The following is an 18,897-nucleotide window of genomic DNA, read 5'->3' on the forward strand; positions in this document are numbered from 1 at the left end:
CCAAAGGGACTCTACTTCCTTTAGTACATTTAGGTTTCATATGTCAGGAAAAGATAATCTTACAAAACAAGAACGTAAATCATTAAAATCCTTAAGTAAGAATTCAAACATAGTTATAAAACCAGCAGATAAAGGATCAAAGATTGTTATATTGGATAAAACCCAGTATCTGATAGAGGCGAATAGGCAGTTGAGTAATTCTAAACATTATAGACCACTTACTCATTCATTGCAGCAGGAGACCCAGAGAAAAATGAGGCGGATTATAGGGGAACTTTATGAGAATAATTACATTACAGACAAACAAATGTTTTACCTATTTGGACCAGATACCCCACGCCCCAGACAATTTTATTTGTTGCCTAAAATCCACAAACCTCCTGAGACTTGGACCATTCCCTCAGAGGTTCCATGTGGTGGGCCGATTGTATCGGATTGTGGTTCAGAATCGTATAGAATAGCGGAGTATTTAGATTATTTCATAAATCCTCTGTCACGGAAACATCAAAGCTTCATTAAAGACACGTATGAATTTGTGACAAAATTGAAAGAAATTAGTGTGCCTCGAGAAACTGTGTTTTTTTCAATTGATATTGACTCCTTGTATACCAACAGTGACACCAACTTGGGTCTTAGAGCAATCAAAAACATTTTCCATAAATATCCAGACCTGCATAGGTCAACTCCACTGCTTTTATTGGTTCTATGAGACCTTTCAGCAATCCATACTCAGTTGGACCCAAACCACTGAGAAATACGTCTGCTTTCTTTTCATCTTTGATTTCATTTGCAGCCAGCCAACGCTCAAAACGCTCTAAATGGGAATCAAAATCCTCTTTTGTGGCCTCAAACTCTGGTACTCGACCAATGGTTGCCATTTCCTTCATTTTCAGAATGTTCATCTAATTCTTCACTTTCTCCATTTCAGAAGTTTCTGCAATTTCTTAATTTTCTGCACTCATTTGTAATAATTTTCCGTTTGTTCTTTTTCGTTGTTTAAAAAAAGATGTTTTACAATATTTCTCCGCTGAGATCGCTTATTTTCAATGGGTTCAATGACAGTTCTTACTTTAAACACCAGAGGGCAGTGTCGCTATTCTGGACTCCAATATAGGCTTGCTACTTGGCAGCTCCCGAACACTGTAAAAACTGTCATCAAAGCGAAGGGTGGCTACATAGAATAATCTCAAATCTAAAATATATTTTGATTTGTTTAACACTTTTTTGCTTACTATATGATTCCATACGTGTTATTTCATAGTTGATGATGTCTTCACTATTATTCTACAATGTAGAAAATAGTAAAAATAAAGAAAAACCCTTGAATGAGTAGGTGTGTCCAAACTCTTGACTGGTCCTGTATGCTTCAGTAAGGTTGGTTTCTTAGCGTTCATAGCAATGGTTATCAACTGTGCGCGGAGATGGAACGTAAATCACAGAAAATATATATTGTGGTGGCAGCTGCAGAGAAGTATTTTGGTATACGAGATCTGACTTCAGAAGAGTTACAGGGATGGTGTCCTGTTCTCCCAGGTCGTTCGCATGGTGCAGGAGCAGATAGGGTCAAAGTAGTGGAATGGGGTAGTGGGTTCTTAATGAGTGTAGTTTTTTCAAATGAAATAGTGGTGTATAAGTGTAGGGTTAGTTGGTGGTGCAATTATTAATATTTATTTCATTTTACGAACAAGAATAATTAAGATAGTTGAATGTACTATAGGTTGGCCGTGACTGGCCTCACACTTCAGTACAGTAGGTGGTAGTGTATGCACCTTAAAGTTGGATAAAGTCCGCCAACCGATTCCCAACGAAGAAGAAGAGCGCCTCTCTCTCCCTCCAGTCAGCAAGGAAAGGTGTCGTTTTCAAGACTGCAACAAACTGATCGCTATTTGAGGTGCTGTTGAAATAACATTCATTTCCTAAATAGAGATTAATGGACGTTGGCCTGAAAAGCACTGATTACAAATTATTGAAATCTTTATGCACGATTAGACAACTTAGCACAATTTAGGTAGCAAGCCTGTCATAATTGGCTAGCTAACCTGCCAGGCAGCCAGCAGTTAGCTAGCAGCTACAGTACTTCTTTTGAAACATGACAACACATTAGTGAAGTAGCTAGCCAACGTAGTTCGTTGAAGGTGACATTGAAGCTGGCTTGTTTTATGTTTTTTTCCACACTGAGCAAATGGCTTGCTGGCTAACGTTAGCTGCCTAACTATGTAGCATGCTGTAACCAGCTAGCTGGCTAAGTATGTCTGCAGTTAGTTAGCTAGTCATATTCTATGCTGTCAGACGGATAAAAACTAGGCAAGTCAGTTAAGAACACATTATTATTTACAATGACGGCCTACAAAAAATGTCTTCTGCGGGGACGGGGATTAAACATACATTTAAATAAAAATATAGGACAAAACGCACATCACAACACTAACGTTACATAGAGACCTAAGACAACAACATAGCATATCAACACATTGTTCTGGTGTCGAAATAATCAAGGGACGCAACAGTGTAAAGCTGTTGGGAAATAGCCGTAAGAATCGGACGACACGTTAATTACCAGTACCGAGTCGATGTGTGAGGGTACTAGGTAATTGAGAGATATGTAACGTTACATAACGTATACAGTGCCAGTCGAAAATGTGGACACACCTACTCATTCCAGTGTTTTTATTTTATTTTTTACTATTTTCTACATTGTAGAATAATAGTGAAGACATCAAAACTATTAAATAACATATGGAATCATGTAGTAACCAAAAAAATTAAAATATATTTAATATTCGAGATTATTCAAAGTAGCCACCCTTTGCTTGGATGACAGCTTTGCACACTCTTGGCATTCTCTCAACCAACTTCATGATGTAGTCACCTGGAAGGAATTTCAATTAACAGATGTGCCTTGTTAAAAGTGAATTTGTGGAATTTCGTTCCTTAATGCATTTGAGCTAATCAGTTGTTGTGATAAGGTAGGGGTGGTACAGAAGATAGCCGTATTTGGTAAACCCTCGTATTGTCTTAAGTATCAAAAATGACCCGCCACTATGTTGAACAGCAGAGAAAACCCCATAAATATTTTTTCAACTTGAAATGTGATGACTTTTCCTAGAGTGACCCCAACATTAGAAAAAGTAAACATCGCCTTTGTTCATATTTACATGAAAGCTGTACTCCACCAGGGTACAAAGATTCTGAGGGTCATTTTTGATCCGACAGTTATAAAATAATTTACACACCAAAAAAAAAAAACACAACAATGAGAAATTGAGATTGTGTGCTACTGATTGAACTCACAACCCCACACATGGCTCAAAATAAAAACCATTTCAGAGAAAATAAACATTTCTTGAAAACATTGTTTGCTAATGGTGAATGCAGTCAGAGGCTATAAAGGTGCTGCAGATGACAGTCCCTCCAGTTCTCTGCTGAAGCCATGAGTGCACGTTTCAGTGCCCAACAGGTCGTAGATCTGATTTTTATTTTCTTCAGATGTCCAGGAGGAACAAGAGAACAATGGTTTAGAAGAGGTATTTAAAGAAGAAGATGGGGAAGAATACACAACCCAGAGCACGATGCATCATCTTCAGATGGAGAAATCCCAAGCTGAAAGATACATTTTTGTCAAAGAACAGCAAAATAACATGATCCTTGTCACCATATGATAACCAGGGCAGGATGGCAGCACACATGTCATAAGGATGGCCCACAAGGCATGCAGTTGCCCAGGACATTGCCTCAACATTCTACTTGTTCACACCAGCCATCGAAAAAATCATCCTGGAAATGACAAATTTGGAGGGTTTCTGTAAATATGGAGACAACTGGAAAAGGATGGATGAGATTGACCTGCGTGCCTACATAGGACTGCTAATCTTAGCGGGTGTGTATAGGTCCAGAGGCGAGGCTACATGTAGTCTCTGGGATGCAGAGAGTGGAAGGGCGATTTTCTGTGCCACGATGCCACTGAAAGTCTTTCACATGATCTCAAGAATGCAAAGATTTGATAACTGTGAGTCAAGACGTGTGAGAGACAAACTGGCAGCCATAAGAAGTGGGTGGAGCGTCTGCCGTACCTCTACAACCCTGGGCTTGAAGTAACAGTGGATGAGCAACTGGTTCCATTCAGAGGTACATCTTTATTTTCATATCTGTAATGTAAGTGATTCACTGTTCATTTTATGATGTATTGCTGTAATATCATTGATTTATGTGATTGTTTTCTGTGACACTAATACTAATTACTGATAGTAATCTCTTTTGTCAAAAGGTCGCTGTCCTACCGGTAGTATATGCCCCGCAAGTCAGCGAAGTATGGCGTCAAGATATGGGTGGCCTGGGACACACAATTCAGCTACGCTTGGAAGATTCAAGTCTACACAGGGAAGCTGACCGGTGGAGGCCCGGAGAAGAACCAGGGGATGCGGGTTGTGCTTGATGTGACAGATGGACTGAGGAGGCACAATGTCACGTGTGACAATTTCTTCACCTCTTATCAACTCAGCCAGCAGCTCCAGAAGATCACCATGGTTGGCACAGTTAGAAAGAACAAGCCTGAGCTCCCCCCTACACTCCTCGCAACAAAGGGGAGAGAGGCCTTCTCATCAAAGTTTGCCTTCACCACCACTCTAGTTTCTTACCTCCCAAAGAGGAACAAGAATATGGTCCTCCTGAGCACACTGCACAAAACGGCTGAGATCAGTAATCATAAGGACAGGAAGCCAGACATCATCCTGGACTACAACCACAACAAAGGAGGTGTGGACAAGGTGATTGGAACTTACAGCTGCAGGATGACTGGCCCCTGGTCATCTTCCATATCCTCATTGATGTGTCCTCATACAATGCCTTCGTGATATGGAACAAGATCAACCCTACCTGGATGCCTGATAAGCGGAACAAGAGGGTGTTCCTGGAGCAGCTGGGAAAGACACTTGTAACCCCACACATTCAAAGAAGGGAGAGCCAAAGGACTGTAAAACAAATACATCTGCAAAGTCCATGCACACACACTTGCATACTTTCCTACATGTGCTAATTAGATTTCATTGATTTATGTTCAGGTTTTTGTATCTAGTTTATTCTTATTTGTTTATACACCTTGTGGGTGGGGCAATGTTCAAAAAAATGTGAGAAGACTAGTATTTTGTAGTTGAATTCCTCATTGTACAGTATAAGAATATCACTATGATGCCAAAAAAGTTCAAGATGTATTGTTTCCTTTCAATAAAATGCATTCAAGACTACTTTTTCACATTTCTGCTTCTATCTTAGGCTATACAAGTGCTGTCTCTTGCTAAAAAATTTTTTTTTACACCTATGCAGTACCTTTTTTAGAAATAATAAACCTCTACTTTAGTAAAGAACTATTGACAGGTGTGTTGTAATAAAAACGAGTGGTGTAGACTGCATTTAATCAGTGTTTCTGCATTGTGAAGAGGGGAAAACCCAGATATTCAAAGTTTGAAGAATGACTGGTTGTTTCTTCATGTAAAATAGATTTGGAGTTAAAAATTCACTTAAGCTACTTTATTTTAGGTGTTTAGTGAAGGCGGGTCATTTTTTTTACCCTTAGGACAAGGAGTCTACAGAATGTTAAGACTACACAAGGGTTGTTTAAGACATGAAGGTCAGTCAATCTGGAGAATTTCAAGGATTTTGAAAGTTGTTTAAATTGCAGTCGTAAAAACCAAGTGCTATGATGAAACTGGCTCTCATGAGGACCGCCACAGGAAAGGAAGACCCAGAGTTACCTCTGCTGCAGAGGATACATTCATTAGAGTTAACTGCACCTCAGATTGCAGCCCAAATAAATGCTTCAGAGTTCAAGTAACAGACACATCTAAACATCAACTGTTCAGAGGAGACTGCGTGAATCAGGCCTTCATGGTCGAATTGCTGCAAAGAAACCACTAAAGGACACCAATAAGAAGAGACTTGCTTGGGCCAAGAAACACGAGTAATGGACATTAGACCGGTGGAAATCTGTCCTTTGGTCTGATCAGTCCAAATTTGAGATTTTTGGTTCCAACCGCCGTGTCTTTGTGAGACGCAGAGTAGGTGAATGGATGATAGCCGCCTGTGTGGTTCCCACCGTGAAGCATGGAGGTGGTGGTGTGGGGGTGATTTGCTGGTGACACTGTCAGTGATTTATTTAGAATTCAAGGCACACTTAACCAGCATGGATACCACAGCATTCTGTAGCGATACGCCATCCCATCTGGTTTGGTCTTAGTGGGACTATCATTTGTTTTTCAACAGGACAATGACCCAACACACCTCCAGGCTGTGTAAGGGCTATTTGACCAAGAAGGAGAGTGATGGAGTGCTGCATCAGATGACCTGGCCTCCACAATCACCCGACCTCAACCCAATTGAGATGGTTTATGATGAGTGAAGGAAAAGCAGCCAACAAAGGCTCAGCATATGTGGGAACTGTTGGAAACGCATTCCAGGTGAAGTTGGTTGAGAGAATGCCAAGAATGTGCAAAACTGTCATGGCTACCTTGAAGAATCTGAAATACAAAATATATTTTGATTTAACACTTTTCTGTTACTACATGATTCCATATGCGTTATTTCATAGTTAAGATGTCTTCACTATTATTCTACAATGTAGAAAATAGTAAAAAATAAAGAAAAACCCTTGAATGAGTAGGTGTGTCAACTTTTGACTGGTACTGTAGGTACGGATAAAGTGACTAGGCAACAAGATAGATGAACAGTAGCAGCAGCGTACAGTGCCTTTGGAAAAGATATCGCGGAAAGCTTCATCAATAAGTGCATCGATGACGTCCCCCCCACAGTGACTGTATGTACATACCCCAACCAGAAGCCATGGATTACAGGCAACATCTGCACTGAGCTAAAGGGTAGAGCTACCGCTTTCAAGGAGCAGGACTCTAACCCGGAAGCTTATAAGAAATCCCGCTATGCCCTCCGACGAACCATCAAACAGCCAAACCCTCAATACAGGACTAAGATCGAATCATACTACACCGGCTCGGACGCTCGGATGTGGCAGGGCTTGCAAACTATTAGACTACAAAGGGAAGCACAGCCAAGAGCTGCCCAGTGACACAAGCCTACCAGACGAGCTAATTTACTTTTATACTCGCTTGAGGCAAGTAACACAAACATGCATGAGAGCACCAGCTGTTCCGGAAGACTGTGTGACTACGCTCTCCGCAGCCGATGTGAGTAAGACCTTTAAACAGGTCAACATTCACAAGGCCGCAGGGCCAGACGGATTACCAGGATGTGTACTCCGAGCATGCGCTGACCAACTGGCAATTGTCTTAACTGACATTTTCAATCTGTCCCTGACTGAGTCTGTAATACCAACATGTTTCAAGCAGACCACCATAGTACCTGTGCCCAAGAAAGCGAAGGTAACCTACCTAAATGACTACCGACCCGTAGCACTCACGTCTGTAGCCATGAAGTGCTTTGAAAGGCTGGTCATGGCTCACATCAACACCATTATCCCAGAAACCCTAGACCCACTCCACTTTGCATACCGCCCCCAACAGATCCACATATGATGCAATCTCAATAGCACTCCACACTGCCCTTTCACACCTGGACAAAAGGAACACCTATGTGAGAATGCTATTCATTGACTACATCTCATCACTTAGCTAAGGACCCTGGGACTAAACACCTCCCTCTGCAACTGGATCCTGGACTTCCTGACGGGCCGCCCCCAGGTGGTAAGGGTAGGTAACAACACATAACAACACATCCGCCACTCCCTGTTCACTCATGACTGCACGGCCAGGCATGACTCCAACACCATCATTAAGTTTGCCGATGACACAACAGTGGTAGGCCTGATCACCAACAACGATGAGACAGCCTATAGGGAGGAAGTCAGAGACCTTGCCATGTGGTGCAAGGACAACCTCTCCCTCAACGTGATCAAGAAAAAGGAGATGATTGTGGACTACAGGAAAAGGAGGACCTAGCACACCCCCATTCTCATCGACGGGGCTGCAGTGGAGCAGGTTGAGAGCTTCAAGTTCCTTGATGTCCACATCACCAACAAACTAACATGGTCCAAGGACACCAAGACAGTTGTGAAGAGGTCACAACAAAACCTATTCCCCCCTCGGGAGACTGAAAAGATTTGGCATGGGTCCTCAGATCCTCAAAAGGTTCTATAGCTGCACCATCGAGAGCTTCCTGACTGGTTGCATCACTAGTCATAGACTGTTCTCCCTGCTACCGCACGGCAAGTGGTATCGGAGCGCCAAGTCGAGGTCCAAAAGGCTTCTAAACAGCTTCTACCCCCAAGCCATAAGACTACTGAACATCTAATCAAATGGCTACCCAGACTACTTGCATTGGACCCCCCCCTCCCCATTCTTTTACGCAGCTGCTATTGTTATTATCTATGCATAAGTCACTTTAATAACTCTACTCACGTGTGTATATATAACCTCAATCACCTCAACTAACCGGTGCCCCTTCACATCGCAGTTGCAAATGAGAACTTGTTCTCAACTAGCCTATCTGATTAAATAAAGGTGAAAAAATAAATAAAAAATTGACAGCCTAGCTATTGTTATTTCACTGCTACTCCTTAACCTCTCTAGGGTATGTGAGACGGTAGCGTCCCACCTCTTCAACAGCCAGTGAAACTGCAGGGCGCCATAATTAAATTTCCTCAAACAAACAAGTATTTTACACCATTTTAAAGATATACTTGTTGTAAATCCAGCCACAGTGTCCGATTTCAAAAAGGCTTTACGACGAAAGCAAACCAAACGATTATGTTAGGTGAGTGCCTATTCACAGAATAACACAGCCATTTTTCCAGCCAAAGAGAGGATTCACAAAAAGCAGAAATATAGATAAAATTAATCACTAACCTTTGATGATCTTCATCAGATGACACTCATAGGACTTCATGTTACACAATACATGTATGTTTTGTTTGGTAAAGTTCATATTTATATCCAAAAATCTGAATATACATTGGCGCGTTACGTTCAGAAGTTCCAAAACATCCGGTGATTTTGCAGAGAGCCACATCCATTTACAGAAATACTCATTATAAATGTTGATGAAAATACAAGTATTAAACATGGAATTTTAGATGCACTTCTCCTTAATGCAACCGCTTTGTCAGATTTCAAAAAAGCTTTACTGAAAAAGCAAACCATACAATAATCTGAGTTGGCGCTCAGAGCCCAATCAAGACACAAATATATCAGCCATATTGTGCAGTCAACAGAAGTCAGAAATAACATTATAAACATTCACTTACCTTTGATGATCTTCATCAGAATGCACTCCCAGGAATCCCAGTTCCACAATAAATGTTTGTTTTGTTCGATAATGTCCATCATTTATGTCCAAATTCCTCCTTGTTGTTCTAGCGTTCAGTACACTTTCCAAACTCACGACGCGCAGGCAGGTCCAGCAGAAAGTACGGACGAAAAGTTTAAAAAAGTTATATTACAGTCCGTAAAAACATGAGAAAGTATTGAATCAATCTTTAGGATGTTTTTAACATAATTCTTCAATAATGTACCAACCGGAGAATTCCTTTGTCTTCAGAAGTGCGATGGAACAGAGCTCGCTCTCACATGAACGCGCATGGTCAGGTCATGGTAGACCTTACTCAATCCCCTCTCATTCAGCCCCACTTCACAGTAGAGGCATCAGACAAGGTTCTAAAGACTATTGACATCTAGTGGAAGCCTTAGGAAGTGCAACATTACCAATATCCCACTATCTTCAATAGGAGCTGAGTTGAAAATCGACCAACCTCAGATTTCCCACTTCCTGGTTGGATTTTTTCTCAGGTTTTTGCCTGCCATATGAGTTCTGTTATACTCACAGACATCATTCAGAGTGTTTTCTATCCAAATCTACTAATAATATGCATATTCTAGCTTTTATGGCTGAGTAGCAGGCCGTTTACTCTGGGCACGCTTTTCATCCGGACGTGAAAATACTGCCCCCTACCCCAAAGAAGTTAATTATTTGTTGTTGTTTTTTTGCTATTTTTTAAAAAACTGCATTGTTGGTTAAGGGCTTGTAAGTAAGCATTTCACTGTAAGGTATAACCCTGTTTTATTTCGATAAAGACCCATTACTCAGTACTTTGTTGAAGCATCTTTGGCAGCGATTACAGCCTCAAGTTTTCTTGCGTATGATGTTACAAGCTTGGCACACCTGTATTTGGGGAGTTTCCCCATTCTTCTCTGCTGATCCTCTCAAGCTCTGTCAGGTTGGACGGTAAGCAATGCTGCGCAGCTATTTTCAGGTCTCCCCAGAGATGTTAGATCGGGTTCAAGTCCAGGTTCTGGCTGGGCTACTCAAGGGCATGCAGAGAGTTGTCCCGAAGCCACTCCTGCATTGTTTTGGCTGTGTGCTTAGGTTCGTTGTCCTGTTTGGAAGGTGAACCTTCGCCTCAGTCCTGAGAACTCTGGAGTAGATTTTCATCAAGGATCTCTGTACTTTACTCTGTTCAGCTTTGCCTCGATCCTGACTAGTCTCACAGTCTCTGCCTCTGAAAAACATCCGCACAGCATGATGCTGCCACCACCATGCTTCACCGTAGGGAAGGTTTCCTCCAGACATGACGCTTGGCATTCAGGCCAAAGAGTGTAATCTTGGTTTCATCAGACCAGAGAATCTTTTTTTTCATGATCTGAATGTCTTTAGGTGCCTTTTGGCAAACTCCAAGCGGGCTGTCATGTGCCTATTTACTGAGGAGTGGTTTCCGTCTGGCCGCTCTACCATAAAGGCCTGATTGATGAAGTGCTGCAGGGATGATTGTCCTTCTGGAAGGTTCTACCATCTCCACAGCCGAGCTCTGTCAGAATGACCATCGGGTTCTTGGTCAAGGCCCTTCTCCCCCTGATTGCTCAGTTGGGCCGTGCGGCCAGCTCTAGGAAGTGTCTTGGTGGTTCCAAACTCCTTTCATTTAAGGATGACAGAGGCCACTGTGTTCTTGGGGACCTTCAATGCTGCAGATGTTTTGGTACCCTTCCCCAGATCTGTCTTTGACAAAATCCTGTATCGGAGCTCTACGGACAATTCCTTCGACCTCTTGGTTTTTGCTCTGACATACACTGTTGACTGTGGGACCTTATATAGACAGGTATGTGCCTTTTCAAATCATGTCCAAACAATTGAATTTACCACAATCAAGTTGTAGAAACATCTTAAGGATGATCAATGGAAACAGAATGCTCAATTGAGTCTCATACCATAGGGTCTGAATAGTTATGTAAGTAAGGTAAGTTTTATATTTATAAAAACCTGTTTGTGCTTAGTCATTATGGGGTATTGTGTCATTATGGGGTAGTGTGTCATTATGGGGTAGTGTGTCATTATGGGTCTGTGTGTGTGCAGATTAATTTTACATTAAGGCTGTAACGTAACAAAATGTGTTAAAGGTCAAGGGGTCTGAATACTTTCCGAAAGTCACTATGTGATGAGTCAAGAGTTAGTCTGGGTAGCTATTTAACTAACTATTTAGCAGTCTTATGGTTTGGGGGTAGAAGCTGTTCAGGGTCCTGTTGGTTCCAGACTTGGTGCATCGGTACCGCTTGCTGTGCGGTAGCAGAGAAAACAGTATTGGTGTGTGGGTAATATCACTGGGGAAGCCAAACCAGGAAACAAGCCATATTACAACCTATGTGTTGTGATAATTGTGTTTGCTAAACACCACCCTCCTCTCTGTCATGTTGACTCACCCTACTGGTAGAGAAACACCATCCTCCTCTCATGTTGACTCACCCTACTGGTAGAGAAACACCATCCTCCTCTCATGTTGACTCACCCTACTGGTAGAGAAACACCATCCTCCTCTCTGTCATGTTGACTCACCCTACTGGTAGAGAAACACCATCCTCCTCTCATGTTGACTCACCCTACTGGTAGAGAAACACCATCCTCCTCTCTGTCATGTTGACTCACCCTACTGGTAGAGAAACACCATCCTCCTCTCATGTTGACTCACCCTACTGGTAGAGAAACACCATCCTCCTCTCTGTCATGTTGACTCACCCTACTGGTAGAGAAACACCATCCTCCTCTCATGTTGACTCACCCTACTGGTAGAGAAACACCATCCTCCTCTCTGTCATGTTGACTAAAAGGTCTTTGACTCTGTCATACAGGTCAAGCTTTTATTTGTTGTTGTCCTAGGCTACCTGGCTACAATGCTTGCTCGCTAGCATAACTTCCTTTCATGGGCAACATGAAAAAATATATCAACTCAACATGCAACAATTTCAAAGATTTTACTCAGTTACAGTTCATATAAGGAAATCAGTCAGTTTAAAAAATGTCATTAGGCCGTAATCTATGGATTTCACAAGACTGGGAATACAGATATGCATCTGTTGGTCACAGATTTTTTTTAAAGGGTGGATGTGGATCAGAAAACCAGTCAGTATCTGGTGTGACCACCATTTACATCATGCAGCGTGACATCTTCACAGAGTTGATCAGGCTGTTGATTGTGGCCTGTGGAATGTTGTCCCACTCCTCGTCAATGGCTGTGCGAAGTTGCTGGATATTGGCGGGAACTGGAACACGCTGTCAATCCAAAGCATCCCAAACATCCTTGCGACATGGTGCCGTGCATTATCATGCTGAAACATGAGGTGATGGCGTCGGGATGAATGGCACGACAATGGGCCTCAGGATCTTGTCATGGCATCTGTGCATTCAAATTCCCATCAATAAAATGCAACTTTGTTCGTGGTCTGTAGCTTATGCCTGCTCATACCATAACCCCACCGCCACCATAGGGCACTCTGTTCACAACGTTGACATCAGCAAACCACTCGCCTACATGACGCCATACACGCTACGCTGTCTGCCTGGTACAGTTGAAACCAGGATTCATCTGTGAAGAGCACACTTCTCCAGGGTTAGGGGTTTCTGACAGTTCTTCAGTTGTCCGGGTGGCTGGCCTCGCAGGTGAAGAAGCTGGATGTGGATGTCCTGGCGTGGTTACATGTGTTTGTGATACTGGTTGGACGTACTGCCAAATTCTCTTAAAACGGAAGCGGCTTAGTGTAGAGAAATTAAAAATACATTCTCTGGCAACAGATCTGGTGGACATTCCTGCAGTCAGCATGCCAATTGCACGCTCTCTCAAAACATGAGACATCTGTGGTGTTGTGTGTAGGGCTGACCCCATTTAGCCTACTGGTCAATAAGCTGTTAGTCGAGCAGTCAGGTTTCTCATGTGACAAACATGTCTGATTCACGCCTCTGAGTGGACTAATTCATTGTGGAGGCCTGTCTCAGTGGACTAATCCATTGTGGAGGCCTGTCTCAGTGGACTGATCCATTGTAGAGGCCTGTCTCAGTGGACTAATCCATTGTAGAGGCCTGTCTCAGTGGACTGATCCATTGTAGAGGCCTGTCTCAGTGGACTAATCCATTGTAGAGGCCTGTCTCAGTGGACTGATCCATTGTGGAGGCCTGTCTCAGTGGACTAATCCATTGTAGAGGCCTGTCTCAGTGGACTGATCCATTGTAGAGGCCTGTCTCAGTGGACTAATCCATTGTGGAGGCCTGTCTCAGTGGACTAATCCATTGTAGAGGCCTGTCTCAGTGGACTGATCCATTGTAGAGGCCTGTCTCAGTGGACTGATCCATTGTGGAGGCCTGTCTCAGTGGACTGATCCATTGTAGAGGCCTGTCTCAGTGGACTAATCCATTGTAGAGGCCGCGGGGATGGACTAATCCATTGTAGAGGCCGCGGAGATGGACTAATCCATTGTGGAGGCCTGTCTCAGTGGACTAATCCATTGTGGAGGCCTGTCTCAGTGGACTAATCCATTGTAGAGGCCGCGGGGATGGACTAATCCATTGTAGAGGCCGCGGGGATGGACTAATCCATTGTAGAGGCCGCGGGGATGGACTAATCCATTGTAGAGGCCGCGGGGATGGACTAATCCATTGTAGAGGCCGCGGGGATGGCACACCAATATTACCAGTAGTACATTTAACGTTACCATCATTTCTAATCTACAATGTTTGTTTGGTTACCGTAATTTCTGTTTATGCATTCAATATATTATTAGTATTTTACAGTTCTCATTGTAGGAGTGGACACGTCATTTGCAGACTCACAACCTGGGCTACACTTGTGAGAAACAAGTTTTGGTTTATTTCATTCCATTTATGAGTTGTCAATTAATTGTCTTTTGTTTGGAGCGCTCCTGCCATTCTTGAGTAAGGACACGCACCTGATTACAGATAGAAGTAATCCTAGGTGACCTGGCCTGCGCGCAAATGTAGTCCTATAAAATGTGTCCCTTTTGGGGATCTGATAGTATGTCTGATTGTCTTAACTCACCACCACCGTGGAGCTTCTCAAAGTCTGTTTTTCTTCACCTCAAACAGCAAGTAAACCAAGTCTGTTTTTACATCCATTGAGTGACAATTCCTCAACGTAGCCTATTAGAGAAATCTTTCAAATTCTTTCACTTTAAAGAGGAAAAAAATTGTGCTCAAATCCAGTGGAAATGTTGATTGATGGGTTAGTATAATAGAATTAAAACCACAAGTCCAAATTCCTATCTCTATCTCCATCCATGGCTAATTTAGAAAGGGGACAATTTTAGCTAGGTAGCCACCGGAGGACAACACAACAAGATGCAAGTTGTTTCTGTCAATTATATATTGATTGGAGTGAAGCCAAATCCAAACTGGCTTCCCTTGACACTTATTTTAATCAAGGGAGGCCAAACGCTTGCTTGCTTCCCTTGCATTCAATGCTACTGGTGGCAACAATATCAATCTTTTTGACTGGACAGCATCATATGTATGATTTGGGTGGCTGGAGTCTAAGACAATTTGTAGGGATTTATACCGCCTGGTATAGAGGTCCTGGATAGCAGGGAGCTCTACCACACTACCCTCTGTAGCTCCTTGCAGTCGGATGCCAAGCAGTTGCCATACCAAGCGGTGATGCAGCCAGTCAAGATGCTCTCAATGGTGTAGCTGTAGACCTTTTTGAGGATCTGAGGACCCATGCCAAATCTTTTCAGCCTCCTGAAGGGGAAGAGGCATTTTGTTGTGCCTTCTTCACACCTGTTGGTGTGTGGACCATGTTAATTCCTTAGTGATGTGGACACAGAGGAACTTGAAGCTCTCAACCTACTCCACTACAGCCCCGTGGATGGGGGCATGCTCGTCCCTCTGTTTCCTGTAACATTGAGTGAGAGGTTGTTGTCCTGGCAGGTCACTGACTTCCCTATAGACTGTCTTATCGTCGTCGGTGATCAGGCCTACCACCGTCATGTTGTCAGTAAACTGGATGTTGGAGTCGTGCACAGGAGTGGCCCGCGTGTTGTCAGCATGGCGGATGTGTTGTTGCCTACCCTCACTATATAGGGGCGGCCTGTTAGGAAGTCCAGGATCCAGTTGCAGAGGGAGGTGTTCAGTTCCAGGGTCCTGAGCTTGGAGGGCACTATGGTGTTGAACACTGAGCTGTGGTCAATGAACAGCATTCTCTGATGAATCGATAAGATTGAAGTACTGCTAGTTTGTCTTTTTCATCAGCATGCTAGGCTAGCTAATGCTATAGCAGCCCATTGGAGTCCATGACAATGCAACGCCTAGCATTGGTTGCTTTAATATTAGCTTGCCGATGGAAAGGTTTCATTGTAATGCTCCTCGTTTTTAATCTTTCTGATTTGTCAGTTGCCATAATTAGTACACTGACATCTCCCATCACTGGATTGAGGTATGTTTTCTAAGACATATCTCGCGCTGTCCTGATCGTGGCATTGCCACGTTCCGACTAGAGAATGTAATTAACATGTAGTCGGATTCTTATAACTACAAGGGAAACAGAGTTAAGTGGAGTAGCTAGCTAGTTGTACATTGCTGTCATTCTGAAACTAGACTTTCACCCAGTAACCTGCTACTGCTGGTGACTTAGTGGGGGACAGGGTCAGAGAGGAATAACCGTGTGTCTGCTTACAGGGATCCAGGCAGAGAGAAAGAGGTGGAACGAGACGGCTGGACTGACAATGACCACTGAAGGGGATCCCAGCCTCTCGGCCAAACTGCTGCAACTGGTGCTGCTGTCCACCTACTGGGGCATGCAGATCTGGTTTACCTGCATATCTAGTAAGTACCTTGACCTCTAAACCCCTTAACCCTGTGAGAGGGTGTATGATGGACAGTACTCCTATAGGGCTCCTGTGTGTTTTTGATCAGGCTTTGTGATGGACAGCCACCTGAACAGACACACATTTGGTTTGATCCAGAGCAGACTGGTTCCGTTCTACCTTCACCTGGGCTCTCTCTGTGCCTTCCTCAACCTGACGCTGTTTGCTGTCTACCACCCTGCAGACCTGCTAGATGACAGAGAGGCCTTCCAGGTAACCCTGACCCTACCACCCTGCTAGATGACAGGGAAGATTTCAATTGCATACTCATCTCCTTCTCAAAACCCATTGGATGAGAAAGCCAGAGGTCCCTCCTTTCAGACCTTCTCCTCCAATGGGTTATGAAAAGGAGAGGACGTGAAGTATGCAACAGATTCTCCCAGGGAGACCTTACAGGTACACAAGGAGTCCTGACCGTGGGAGAATCCTCTCCTCATAACCCATTGGAGAAGGTCCGAAGGGGGGGGACCTCTGGCTTTCTCAATGAGTTTTTGAGAAGGAGACGAGTATGTCATTGAGATTCTCCCCCAGATCTGTAACCTTGTCAGGGACTCGATTACATCTGGAGTCATTCCTCTAATCAGCTATGCAGCTGCTTTCATACATTGATATACTTTGTCTCTCTCTGTAGATTGGGGTATACTTCCTGTGTGTGTCGGTAGCAGTGGTCAACGCCCAGTGGTTCGGTCAGATGACATCAGAGATAATGGAAGACATGCATCTAATGGAGCAAGCCCAAGGATTGGGCCAGGACATTGGTCTGTCTACCAATAGGGAGGCTTACGCCAAGCTGTGTGAGACAGACGGTAGATACAGGAGTCTGTCTTGTCGGCTGTGGCTTTACAGACTGTTGTCTTCGCTGTGTAACATCTGCTGCATTACCTGCAATGCATACAGCCTGTACTACCTAGCAGAGAACCTTACTTCACTATAGCACAGTTACGAAATATGGATGGTAAGTCCACGGGTGGCTGGAATGAATGGTATCGACACATTAAAATCATGGTTTCATACCATTCCATTCACATTACTATGAGCCGCCCTACACTCACCAGCCAGCTCTGTTCTTTTTAAAGTTCAGCCATTTTAATCTTCTACTAGAGGAGCGATGGAGAGATGTATTTTATTCTACTAGAGGAGAGATGGAGAGATGTATTTTATTCTACTAGAGGAGAGATGGAGGGATGTATTTTATTCTACTAGAGGAGAGATGGAGGGATGTATTTTATTCTACTACCAGAGATGGATGGAGGGATGTATTTTATTCTACTAGAGGAGCGATGGAGGGATGTATTTCATTCTGCTAGAGGAGAGATGGAGGGATGTATTTTATTCTACTACCAGAGAGATGGATGGAGGGATGTATTTTATTCTACTGGAGGAGAGATGGAGGGATGTATTGTATTCTACTAGATGGAGGGATGTATTGTATTCTACTAGATGAGAGATGGAGGGATGTACTTTATTCTATTGGAGGAGAGATGTATTTTGTTATACTAGAGGGATGCATTTTAATCTACTAGATGATGGAGGGATGTATTTTATTCTATTAGAGAGATGGAGGGATGTATTTTATTCTATTAGAGAGATGGAGGGATGCATTTTATTCTACTGGATGAGAGATGGAGGGATGTATTTTATTCTACTACCAGAGAGATGGAGATGTATTTTATTCTACTGGAGGAGAGATGGAGAGATGTATTTTATTCTACTACCAGAGAGATGGAGGGATGTATTGTATTCTACTAGAGAGATGGAGGGATGTATTTTATTCTACTACCAAAGAGATGGAGGGATGTATTTTATTCTACTACCAGAGATGGAGGGATGTATTTTATTCTACTAGAGAGATGGAGGGATGTATTTTATTCTACTAGAGATGGAGGGATGTATTTTATTCTACTACCAGAGATGGAGGGATGTATTTTATTCTACTACTGGAGGAGAGATGTATTTTGTTATACTAGAGGGGAGATGGAGGGATGTATTTTATAACCAGAGGAGAGATGTATTTTATTCTACTACTAGAGGAGCGATCAGAGATCACAGAATTCACATTTACACAACCCTCATCTACCTATAGAAATTAAGGGGTGGGTGAGGACTCAGCCTATCCTGTGGGGCTGCCATGGGGACCTCCAGGTGTGTCTTTGACGTCATGTCCTGAGAACGCTCCAACCTGTGTGTTGGCTTCATAGAGGTAGAACGGACTCCTCTGTGACAGCGTGGGTAGCGCCATCTCAATTTGAAAGTTGTCAATTTTCTTCTGTGTTTGTAAAAAGCGTATATTGCTGAACCAAATCTTGTGATTCATTTGTTGGCTACTAGATTTACAAACCATAGGCAACACAATTTACTGATCACTCCCAACCCATAGAGACCCCACTTAGTTGACTACTTTGAAATGGTGGAAGCCATTTGTTTTTCTACATTGTAGAAAAGACAAACTATGAAATTACACATGGAATCATGTAGTAACCAAAAGTGTTAAATAAATCAAAATATATGAGATTCTTGACAGTAGCCACGCTTTGCATTCTCTCAACCAGCTTCATGAGGTAGTCACCTGGAATACATTTAAATTAACAGGTGTGTCTTAAAAGTTAATTTGTGGAATTTCTTTCCTTCTTAATGCATTTGAGCCAAAGTAGGGATGGTATACAGAAGATAGCCCTATTTGGTAAAAGACCAAGTCCATATTATGCAAAAACATTTCTTCAAGTGCAGTTGCAAAAACCAAGCG

General features: G+C 43.0%; 1 protein-coding gene across 1 annotated transcript; it reads left to right on the forward strand.

Annotated features, from left to right (window-relative positions):
- Positions 1-1,633: 1,633 nt before the first annotated feature.
- On the forward strand, positions 1,634-18,450 carry LOC139541716 (transmembrane protein 205-like). Its single transcript, XM_071346671.1, has 4 exons — positions 1,634-1,891; positions 15,967-16,113; positions 16,204-16,367; positions 16,786-18,450. The coding sequence occupies exons 2-4, from the start codon at positions 16,014-16,016 to the stop codon at positions 17,086-17,088; spliced, it is 567 nt and encodes a 188-aa protein (XP_071202772.1). The 5' UTR covers positions 1,634-1,891; positions 15,967-16,013; the 3' UTR covers positions 17,089-18,450.
- The last annotated feature ends 447 nt before the right edge of the window (positions 18,451-18,897 follow it).

The sequence above is a fragment of the Salvelinus alpinus genome, chromosome 16 (assembly GCF_045679555.1).
Source record: "Salvelinus alpinus chromosome 16, SLU_Salpinus.1, whole genome shotgun sequence".
Taxonomy (NCBI): Eukaryota; Metazoa; Chordata; class Actinopteri; order Salmoniformes; family Salmonidae; genus Salvelinus; species Salvelinus alpinus.

What these genes read in the sequence shown, in the direction of transcription:
- LOC139541716 (XM_071346671.1), top strand. Translation starts at nt 16,014, where the DNA reads ATGACCACTGAAGGGGATCCCAGCCTCTCGGCCAAACTGCTGCAACTG. An exon ending in CTGGTTTACCTGCATATCTA is followed by an intron (nt 16,114 to 16,203) that starts GTAAGTACCTTG and finishes GTTTTTGATCAG; the next exon opens with GCTTTGTGATGGACAGCCAC. An exon ending in ATGACAGAGAGGCCTTCCAG is followed by an intron (nt 16,368 to 16,785) that starts GTAACCCTGACC and finishes CTCTCTCTGTAG; the next exon opens with ATTGGGGTATACTTCCTGTG.